At 40.5% G+C, this 10,504-nt stretch overlaps 1 protein-coding gene across 2 annotated transcripts in view; it reads right to left on the bottom strand.

The window, feature by feature from the left end:
* Positions 1-10,504, bottom strand: part of Lama4 (laminin subunit alpha 4) — a 162,751-nt gene that overhangs the window by 39,401 nt on the left and 112,846 nt on the right. For both annotated transcript variants that reach the window (XM_008852394.3, XM_017803011.2), the window contains exons 19-26: positions 9,609-9,748; positions 6,873-7,052; positions 6,178-6,323; positions 5,437-5,599; positions 4,681-4,814; positions 4,006-4,177; positions 2,460-2,591; positions 1,157-1,299 (exon numbers count right to left, since the gene is read on the bottom strand). In XM_008852394.3, coding sequence (XP_008850616.1) covers positions 1,157-1,299; positions 2,460-2,591; positions 4,006-4,177; positions 4,681-4,814; positions 5,437-5,599; positions 6,178-6,323; positions 6,873-7,052; positions 9,609-9,748 — 1,210 coding nt within the window. The remainder of the gene's footprint in view (positions 1-1,156; positions 1,300-2,459; positions 2,592-4,005; positions 4,178-4,680; positions 4,815-5,436; positions 5,600-6,177; positions 6,324-6,872; positions 7,053-9,608; positions 9,749-10,504) is intronic.

Raw genomic sequence — 10,504 nt, 5'->3', positions numbered from 1 at the left:
GTCTGCTTTTTTTGTGAACTTTTTATGTCTTTGTGGTTTATTTTGGGGACATGAAAAGCTGGTTTGTCTAAGCTTCCAGTTCTCTCTTTTAATTTTATATTGGAGTGGCCAGATTGCTTTTGTCTTTGGGAGTTCCCAAGAGGCCCAAGTCAGATGAGGATCAGATGCTCTCAGGCTTTCTCCTAAGGTCTGGATCCCTCCAGTATAGGTTTTGGCCTCAGGAATTTGAGGGTTAGGGAGCCTGGCCAGGAAAGATGCTGGTCTAGGGCAGCTGGTGGCTGTGCACCCGGAGGTGCGAAGGGAGATGGGGGCGGGAGGCGGCCCCCTAGGCCCCCTGGGGTCTGCACTGAGGGGCTGGGTTGGTCTGGATGCAAAGGACCAGGAAGAGGAAAAGTCAGCCCTGTCCTCCAGGAAAGAGGCTGGGGGTTGTGCAGACCCAGGGAGGCAGAGGAAGGTATAGGCGGGGCCAGGCCCAGAGTCCTTTTGGGGACCTGAGAAGGAACTGAGTCTGTCTGGATGCAAAGGATCAGGAAGCAGTGGTGGTTCCCCATGTGTGGGGTGCCAAGACAAGGAATGGGACAGGACCCAGGCTAGGTGGAGAGACCAGTGGGGAAATGGGAGGGTGCATGAGGCTAGGGGAATCAAGGCTCGGAGGGTCCGACTGACCTACCCAGGAGAGAGAAGCCTGCAGGTCAGAGAGAGGGGAAGCAGTTAGGTGAGGGCAGGGCCAGGCCCAGAAGCAGGCTAGTCCTGAGAAGGAACTGTGTTGCTCTGGAGGCCCGGGATCAGGAAGAAGCAGTGGTGGGTCCCGGGTGTCTGGGGCGCTAAGACTAGGAATGGGACAGGACCCAGGCTAGGAAGAGAGACCGGTGGGGGAGATGGGAGGGTGAGTCCTGCTTTTCCTCTTGTTGAGAAATACATTAGACCATTTTCTAAAAGTAATGTTATATTAAAGAAACCTGTAAATTACATTCATGAGATGCTGATTTAAGGAGATCATAATGACTGGCTTGTGAAATGTGTTTACTGGTTCGTGAATGTGTGTGTGTGTCTACCTGTGGGAGGTGTGTAAAAGCAAAAGCAGGGGGTTTAAACTTGGGTGTTGAATGCACTAGTACATCATTAACAATGAACAGCTATTAATAAAAAGCCTTACCTGGACTGTAAAACTTCTGGGGGAGCACCCCCAACGTAGATGTCTGTGAAAGGTATTTTCATCTTTTCATTATCCATACTCTTGACATGCCGTCTGTCAACTACCAAAATCATTTTCTTGTCATTGTGGTAAATGATTGAGATCTGGGAAAAATAAGGTATTGTGAATCTATCTAATAATTAGTTTTTGGCAGACATACATTTTAACTATTCTGGCTGTTACAGCTGGTCCTCCATGTTGTTCTTGTTTGTCCATAAGATAGGAATAGAGCTTCCTTTTTATTCACAGGTATGAAAGTTATTTCTTTTATAACTAGCAGTTCACATTTCCTGGGGGAAAATCCCTTTATGGAAAGGGAATTGGCCCAGGCAAAATTTTTCCATGAGACCTAGTATGCTGGATAGCTTTAGTGTCAACTTGATACACCTGGGTTGAGGGAGCCTCAATCGAGGAATTTCCTCTATTGGACTGGCCTGTGGCCATGTCTGAAGGGCATCTTCTTGATGAGTGATGTGGGAAGGCCCAGCCCACTGTGGGTGGTGTCATACCTGGGCAGGTGGGCCTGTGTTGCATAAGAAAGCAGGCTGAGCAGGGGCCAGGGGAGCAAGCCAGTAAGCAGCGCTCCTCCATGGCCTGTGCTCCAGCTCCTGCTTCCAGGTTCCTGCCCTGAGTTCCTACCTTGGGCTCCCTGATGAACTGCGACCTGGGAGATGTAAGCTGAATAAACCCTTTCCTCCCCAAGTTGGTATTGATCAGAGTGTTTTGTCACAGCAATGAAGAAGAAACTAGGACACCTAGTATCTTATTTTCTTCTGCTTCTCCTGAGGGGATTTGCAAAGGAATTATAAGCCTCTATTTCCTTTTTAAAAAAGCTTGGTTAAGGGATAATTGATGTACAAAGTGCACATATTTAAGTTATACAATTTGATAAATTTGAACATATGGAAATACCCATCATATTACCAGCCTGATTGAGTTGACATATCTAATATTTTCCAAAGTTTCACTGCAACCCTTTCTGTGTGTGTTTGAGTTAACCTAATATAACATGAGAGCTATCTTTTTAATCAAGATATTAAGATAACAGGAGTCTTTTGGTCAATGAATTTATTTTAATTAAAAGGGATATTCTAGTGACTTTTATTAGAGGTTGACATGTGCTTTTTGAGGTTGAATAGATAAGGGTTCATCAGCTGCTCTGTAGATGTGAAAGTGTTTACTCGCCCACCTATTTCATTGGTCTCCTGATGATAAAGAGATCTAAGTGTAAAAATCCAAACCACCCAAACCATAGTGATTGTACCTCGTGGTATTTTGCATCATTAATTTGGGCTTTTTTCAATGTGTCTTCAAGATGCACAGGGCCATTGCTGAATCCAAAGTCATAGAACACATGAAGGTAGCCATTGCGCATTTCTAGGCTGAAAAACATACTCTGTAGAGAGAAAGAAGGTGTGAGGTGAGAGCATCTGCCATTACGAAGCAGAGTCAGATTTAACTGAATTGAGAAATGGGGAGAGAAGGGAGGAGAGAGTGTTTACACAAAGGGCAGATTAAAGACAGTGCCTAACGTATGCATGTATGGAAATAACACAGTAAATCACATTAGTTGACACAGTCTTCTTCATAAAACCTCTTATATCTGCACTAGTTTTTTAAATTTTGAAATATATATTTATTTTTCCTCATCACCAATTCTTTTTATCTTCTCAGAAAAACAGCACTGTAGAATGACTCTGTCATCATGTGGAAAACCCCAATCACTAATCACAGCTTTAAGTCATATCTCGTACTTTCAAAATTCTTGTGAGAAGAAATCTATAATCTGTTTAAAAATCCTTGAAATGAAGACTTTTCCTGGATTGGTGCTATTTTATTAAAGTTTACAAAATGATACGATATCTGATTCGCATAGAAGAACTGACATCCGGAAAGAGAATAATGTGCCAGCCAAGTATAAAAGATTACCTTTGCCAATTGGAGCATGAAATTAAATAAAATGTGCATGATTTAGTAGGCACAGCTAATGATACATACTTTATATTTTTTATTTTGGGGAGGTGTTCTATCCAGTTATGACAGCCAATAAAACTTAGCAATGAAATAAATTGAATTTAGAATTATGTATTTAAACTTAATTTTATGGAAGTTTTGCAGTTTTCATAAAATCTTGTTTGATGGTATTCAGATCCCCTTCTCTACTTACACCTCCCCTCACTGCCTCCTGCTCAATTTAATATACTCTACTAGATATATAAGACAGCCTTAGAGTCTGATTTGTGTCCCCAAATGTCCTTCAGTGTGGGTTAGGATTATATTCTTGAATCACTATATTACAAAGCATTGAAAAAGAATTTCAAAAGTATTTAGCATGTTTGATCATCTCATTCTCACTACCATTGTCATTTATTAAGACAACCTTTAGTAAGAGCAAAAGTTTCTGTATCATTAATAAGAATTAATTTTGTTAAAATATTTATATTTTAAAATTTTAGTTTATAAAATTTAATTTTATCACTGCTTTTGGATGTCTGTATATGTATGTTTGTACTTACCACACGTATATTGTTTATAAGGACAGATGCCTTTACAAATACATACATACGCTACATATCTTGGGTGTGAGCTATTATAGATTAAAAATGTAGTGTGGAGAAGCGAATCTTAGGATTATTTTAATTTATTGCTATCATAGCTTCTCTGAAGAAAAAAATCCAGTTTTGCTTTCTAAACTAGATGTTCAGTTTGATGGCATGGCACACTCAACTGGGGCGGGGGCAGTTCCTGGAAAGATGAATACCAGAAAGCAAAGAGCCTGGAGGAGAGGTAGGAGTTTTTTAAAAACTCACTCCATTGACCATCAGGAGCACAAGGCCATTGTCAGCTGGTGTTCGAACTTCTATGTCAAAGCGAGTCACTTGACCGAATTTCCCTCTCCTTGTGATGTCCCTCACCACGGCATAGCTGGAGCCATCAAAGAAGTAACTTGCAGCCCGACTCTGAGTGAAAGCCAGTTTATCTCTGAAATGGAAACACAGGGTCATAGGAACGTTACAATTTATGTTATGTTTTCCAAGTGAGAATGAACCAGTTTTCAGAGTGTCTTCCATTGACTTGATAGTGTTTAAATGAAGTCCTGTTATCTGCAGGGAAGAAATGAAGTGTTCATAAATGAATTAGGTAAACTGTTTTAAAGGAATTTCCCAATAACCGATGTCTTCAAAGAAACCCCTGATCCTGGACTCCTAAATCAAATATACAAAAAAGAATAATTTTTTAATACTGTGCATGCTTATCTGTGGACTCCTAAATCAAAGCTATAAAAATGAATAATTTTTAATACTGTATATGCTCATCTGTGGCAGAGAAAAACTGAAGAATGTGCCATAGGCCTGGCAATTATGCAGTTTCACAAGTATTTTCTCCATAGATAAGTTTAAGAATCTGCGTATTGACTCACACTTGTCCTACCAGCTTCTTGTGCCTGACTATTGAAGGATTTCACGCTCTTCACTGTCTCTTACCTGGCACAGGGCACTGATTTGGAGGGATCCATATTATAGATGTGCTTAAAGTTGTACAAGCTGATCACGTCATTATTCAGAGTGGCCAACTCCAGGCAGCCTGAGTAACCTGGTAGGTTTAAGCTGGCAGGGAGCTGTGCAACAGAGAAATAAAATTAATTACGCCATGGCCATGCTTCATCCAGACATTGAAAAACAGGAAATAAAGTTGACTGCATGTCAAAGGGACCTACCCATTTCCATAAACATCTCTTCAGACCAGGGTTTGTATCAGCTCTACACCAAACTACTTAAACGAGCAGTGCTTTGTTGGTTTTACATATGCCCACAGCTAGTAAGCAAAAGTATCGGGATGGAAGACTAGATAGACTCTCTACATCTTGGGCCTTTCCTTGATCCACACTTTTTCAGGTCTCGTCTTCTCCCTTAGGCCCTATCTGCTCTTGTCTCAGATACTCTATAATGCATCTATATAGCTAACGTAGCGGTTTTTGAAATTGCCATCTGCAATGCTGGAGTCTGGATCCAAGCCAGTGGCACCCCAAGTTAAGAACATCCTTGTAGCAGATCATAGTAATTCTTACCCTGGGGATAATATTAATTACCTTTACATATATCAGAATGAAATCAGTTGATCTTCAAGTGTTGGCTATAGAGTAGTTATTAGAGTTGCTTTGGCCTCCAGTCATTATAGGTTTATGGATTAAAAGAACCACTGAAGATTTGTACTAAGCCAAATATAGCTGCTTAGCTCACCTTGAAGTTTGAAGGCACCCCACCAACATAAAATACAGTGTCCTCGGGGTCCAGATCCAGCAAGGAATCATCTCCTGCAAACTCTCCCTTCTTAATAAACTTTTCTTCTGCGGTGCTGCTGAGACTTGGGACTGTCAAAAACACCTTTCCGTGTTTCCCAACCCTGGTGAACAAAGGCGTTTTCACTCTTTTTAGGCCGACAATTGGTAGAAAATACTTTCATAATGTCAAAATGTTAGTATCACTTCATCACAAAATTGGTGGTTTGATTTTATCACATTATTGAGCACATATAGAATATCAAAGATCAAAGGAAAGTAGAAAAAAGATATCTCATTTTTTTTTTTCGATCTTTTTGAGACAGGGTCTCCCTGTAGCCCCAGCTGTCCTGGAACTCACTATGTAGACCAGGCTGGCCTTGAACTCACAGGGATCCGCCTGCCTCTGCCTCCCGAGTGCTGGGATTAAAGGCGTGCGCCACCGTGCCCGGCCCTAAGATATCTCATTTTAAAAAAATGAGGTGAGGTAAAACAATCTGATACCAGACTGTTATTTAGAAATGATAAGTTTTTGTAATATCTCCTTTTTCTCGTGTTTGGAAAGAACGGTGGTAATAATGGAAGAAAAAAGAATAAGATGAAAAAGAAAATGCTTCTAACATCCATAGGAAGACTGTGTGTGTTCAATTGATTTCTTATGAAATGTCCGTATAAGTGAGCCCCTTTTCACAGGTTCCCTTACCTCTCAATCTTGACGATACTAAAGTAAGCAGGCCAGGAACTGACGGGTTTGGAGTCCAGGGGAATCTCCACATCCTTAGTTCCCAGATTATAAATGTATACCAGGTTATCATTTTTTATTGCAAGACCCATATACTCTTTTTTGACCTGAAATGTCAAGGAGTCACTAAGTACAGTTCATACAAATGAGTATCATCTATATTTCTTCAAAGCATCATCATCAGTCTGAAGACTTGATATATACAAACAATTTCTGGCTTGAAGTATCACTCTAAGTTGCTGTTAGACTGGCATCAGCTTTCCATTTCCAGCTTCTCTAGGACTGCATCAAAGTGTGCTTCCCAGGTTGGGGTGTGGGTCAGGAGAGAGGGAAGCATCTGCCAGGAGTATGCTAGTGTTGTCAGCTTAACCCAGGGGTATAATGCATCTTGACAAAACCAATTGCTATGTATCTTCAAACAGGATTCAGCATCAGTATACATAGGCTGAGTTATTCCAAAGGCTGTTTAAAAGCTTTGTTCAGACTCATTCAAGTTACTAACAGGATACTGCAAGGTAGCAATCTAAAAACATCCCCCATGCAGAGGGTCTTTCTTGCCTTTCAATCATGACTTGCATGAGAATTTGCTTTTCTAGGTAGCTTTGTTTAAGGCAGAGGATAATACTATCCTTTCCTTTAAATTCCCATGTGCTTACATTTTTGCTTCCCAGGTAGAGGACAAACTGGTCTGCAGTCCCAGTCCCAGCCAGCTCTGGCTGCTTCACAGGTGGCTTCATATACAAGCTGATGGACGTGAAGGCCTTCAGGTCATCCACGCTGGCTTTGGGGTGTACTTCAACAGCTGACTGGCCATCAAACATCATGGAGACTTGGATCTGCAGTTACAAAGTTGTTCCATTAAAAGTGCTTTGAAGGATGGAGAAGGATAAGTAACAACAAAGACCTTCAGAAAAAGCCACATGGAAACCCACCTCTATAGAAGCTTCCTAAAGTGTACATATACATTATAGGAAGAGATTCAAAGGAGCTACCCTATAATGGGGGACACTGCCTCATCTAGGCATCATAGGATAATGAAAAAAATCCACCTCAGTTCCAGGGATGGACTCCCTCTCTAGAAGCTGTTGACCAAGGGCCCCATTGCCCCTGCTCTTGGTTGCCCAAGTGAATTGTAAGACCCTCTTGCTGAAGATACTACATACATGAGTTGTAGAACAAATAAGGGCAAAATCAAACTGGTGCTGACTTTAGAGCCTCATTTCTACTGGCTAGCCTTCATGGTAATGGAAGGTACTGTATGCTACTGGAAGGAAAGTATAATCATCAACTTGACCCAGCTGAGAATCCTGTGAACTACAATAACAACTGGGCTGGCAATGGTGGCATGAATATTATGGGAGTAACCAGCTACTCTCTACTTGGATTTAAGGTTCGCTTCATCACAAAAGCAGGATGGACAGAAAGAAGCTGTGAGAAGCATCCCTAACCACACCTGGACAGTCAGTGTTAGGTACAGACTTCTGTTTTGGACACCTGCCACTTCATTTAATAACTAGGCAACTTTAAGCAAGTCTGTCAGCATTCTGTCTCCTCATCTGTAAAATGACATAGTAAACAGGCTGTGAGAACAAAACAAGATGATAACTATAAAGTACTTTCCAGTCCCTGGCTCTCTCATTATAATAATTGTGATAAGAAATTCCTTTAGCCATTTCTTATAATGATTTGCAGAAAAGCATCAGGGTAAAGTACAAGTTCAGAACATTAGAGGCCCAATACGACATGAGGGACTGATCTGATTTGCTGGGGATTCTTAGGGCATTTGGCAATGTGTATACCCATGCTGCCTGTATAAACCTTCTTGAATAATTAGATGTATTTACATCAACTAATATTGGTTTTGTTGATGTTGATAATCAGCTAGGCTCAAGATTCTATTCTCCAGTACTTGGAGCATGGCTGTCTTCTGATGTCAGTTTGGTAGAGAGCAATAATATATCTCAACAAACAATTGAGCAGTGTGTGGCACTGAGTATTTCTGTGAAAACTGAGAGTCTGAGAAGCTACATGTGTAGATGAAAAATGCCACATTCTGGAGATGAACTAGTGCCAATGGCTGTGCACAGTCTTTGTGTAGTGCCTTGTTTTGTGATTGGAGTTCCAATGTTGGACTCCATATAAACACCATTGAAGAAGAGTTCAAGAAAACACTAATAGAAACTTTGTTTCTAAAATGCCACTATTTATTTATTTATTTAGACAGGGTCCTGGAAATTTCTTATGTAACTCAGGCTGGCCCTGAACCCATAATTCTCCTGCTTCAGCTTCCCAAGTTCTGGGATTATAGATGTGTGCTACCACACCCAGCTTAAAATGATGTTTCTTACTGTATCTTTAAAATAGTCTTTTCTGAAATAGTCACTGAAGTATCCAAATAAGGTAATTGTAAGACAGAACTATTAGTTAGAAATCTCTTGAAAGTTGGGTTTATTTACTAGGAATAATCCCCAACATTATAAAATAATAGATCTCTTATTCTGTCAGTCCTTAGGGCTAGTAGCCTGTTCAGTGTAATTCCTAACGGAGAAAATAAAACCACATAATTTTGTTGTAAAAATGAGGCTAGTCTATAAATCAATAAAAACAAACTGAAGAAGGGCCCACACATGAGCCCTCTTTTGCTACACTGAAAATGTTAATTGTTGTGTCAGGATGTGCTCTGACCAACACCAGAGGTAGATAACTTGTTCCTAGACTGCCTCTGTAATAGAATCTCAGACCAGGGTATTTGTTTAGTTTTTTCCATTCATGACTCCTCAGGTAAGCCTGCAGCATGATCACTAAAACCTTCATATAGTACATGTTTTACCAGGGAATTCTTGAAGAGGTGAGACAGATGGGCAAGATTATTCCGTATAGTAATTGCATTAACACAGCTGTTAAAATGATTAATTATAATATTGAATTGAGTCTTTTTATCGAAACTTAACTTGATTTCTTTTGTTTATGAGCTTTGTTGAACAGAACTTCATTTTGGCTACACACTAGAATAATCAAGTAACAAAATACTATAGGTGTTGAACCGTTTGTCAGTCTGACACTGGGACTAGGAATTACTTTGCTTTAAAAATTATTTGTATGTTTATTTATTTGTATTTTATTTTTGAGACACGATCTTGCTCTGTAGGCCTGGAAGGCCTGGAATTTTCTGTGTAAGGCTGGCCTCAAATGTGCTATGATCCTCCTGTCTCTGCCTCCTAGTGCTGGGATTGCAGGCACATGCCACCACCTGACTGGTTTAATTTTCAAAGCTTCTCATGTGACCTTAGAAAATAATATGGTAGAAAGGCTCCAGGCTTCAGAAGCTGCTGAGGAGTTGGAAGTCAGTTCTCATTATCCTTCAGTGACTGATGGCACCTCTTATCACATACCTTGCTGGCAACACTCCTGGTCTGAGCAATGAGCTCTCGGATCCTCTGGATGCTGGCAGAGACATTGCTTGCAGGCCGCTTCTGCTCCACAGTACGAAGCTGATCCAGGAGCTGGGGGACAACCTCTGTGAGATTTCTTACTGCAATAAGAAAAATGAGTCACTTGAATAAATGTCTCAATGTTAATTATATTTTAAGACTCAAGTGAAGAGACAGTGAGCATAACATTATCTCTGGTCGAACTATAGGACATTATCTTTAACCCTACAAAATGAATAGTAAAGCCCAAAGCATAATCCATTCTTCTTGTGACATTTAGTGTACGTATTGATTTGTAAATGGAATGTGGAACATGCTGACTCATAATGTGTATTTCTAAAGGGCAGGCACCATGATCAACATACAGATGTTCCCTTAATCATGTATCTCAGGTTCCAGGCATTCCTAATATAGATTGATAGAATAAGTGAAAGGGGTCTATCTAAAAGACTCCCAAATTGCATAACTCTTATCTCTGAGGGGAAAAGAAAGTCCTTGAATTGTGACTAGGAGATGTGAAGGAGAAGTAAAGGCAAGAGTTATTAGCATTACAAGTTGCCTCACCCTGTGTCCCTGTTCAGCATGGAAGAAGCCAGAGCAGTCTGCATCCTGATGTCTTGATTCCCTATTGGCAATTTAGGTAACCCCTTCAGAAGATGGAGTGATAAAAATAGGAGGTAGGAATTGGCTAGGCAGTTAGGGTAAAAAGACCCCAAAGAAAAGTAGCCAATTTCTTGGTTAAAAGTCAAAATGTCCTTGGGCCTCTTAGCAACATACTCTGTTCCAAAGGCCAAAAATGTCATAAGTATTTTGGAGCTTGTATCTAATTCTTAAAAGATTTTAGGGTTATCTCTTCA

The sequence above is a fragment of the Nannospalax galili genome, unplaced genomic scaffold (assembly GCF_000622305.1).
Source record: "Nannospalax galili isolate Female #2095 unplaced genomic scaffold, S.galili_v1.0 scaffold646, whole genome shotgun sequence".
Classification (NCBI taxonomy): domain Eukaryota; kingdom Metazoa; phylum Chordata; class Mammalia; order Rodentia; family Spalacidae; genus Nannospalax; species Nannospalax galili.
This window is presented reverse-complemented; position numbering and strand designations above follow the sequence as displayed.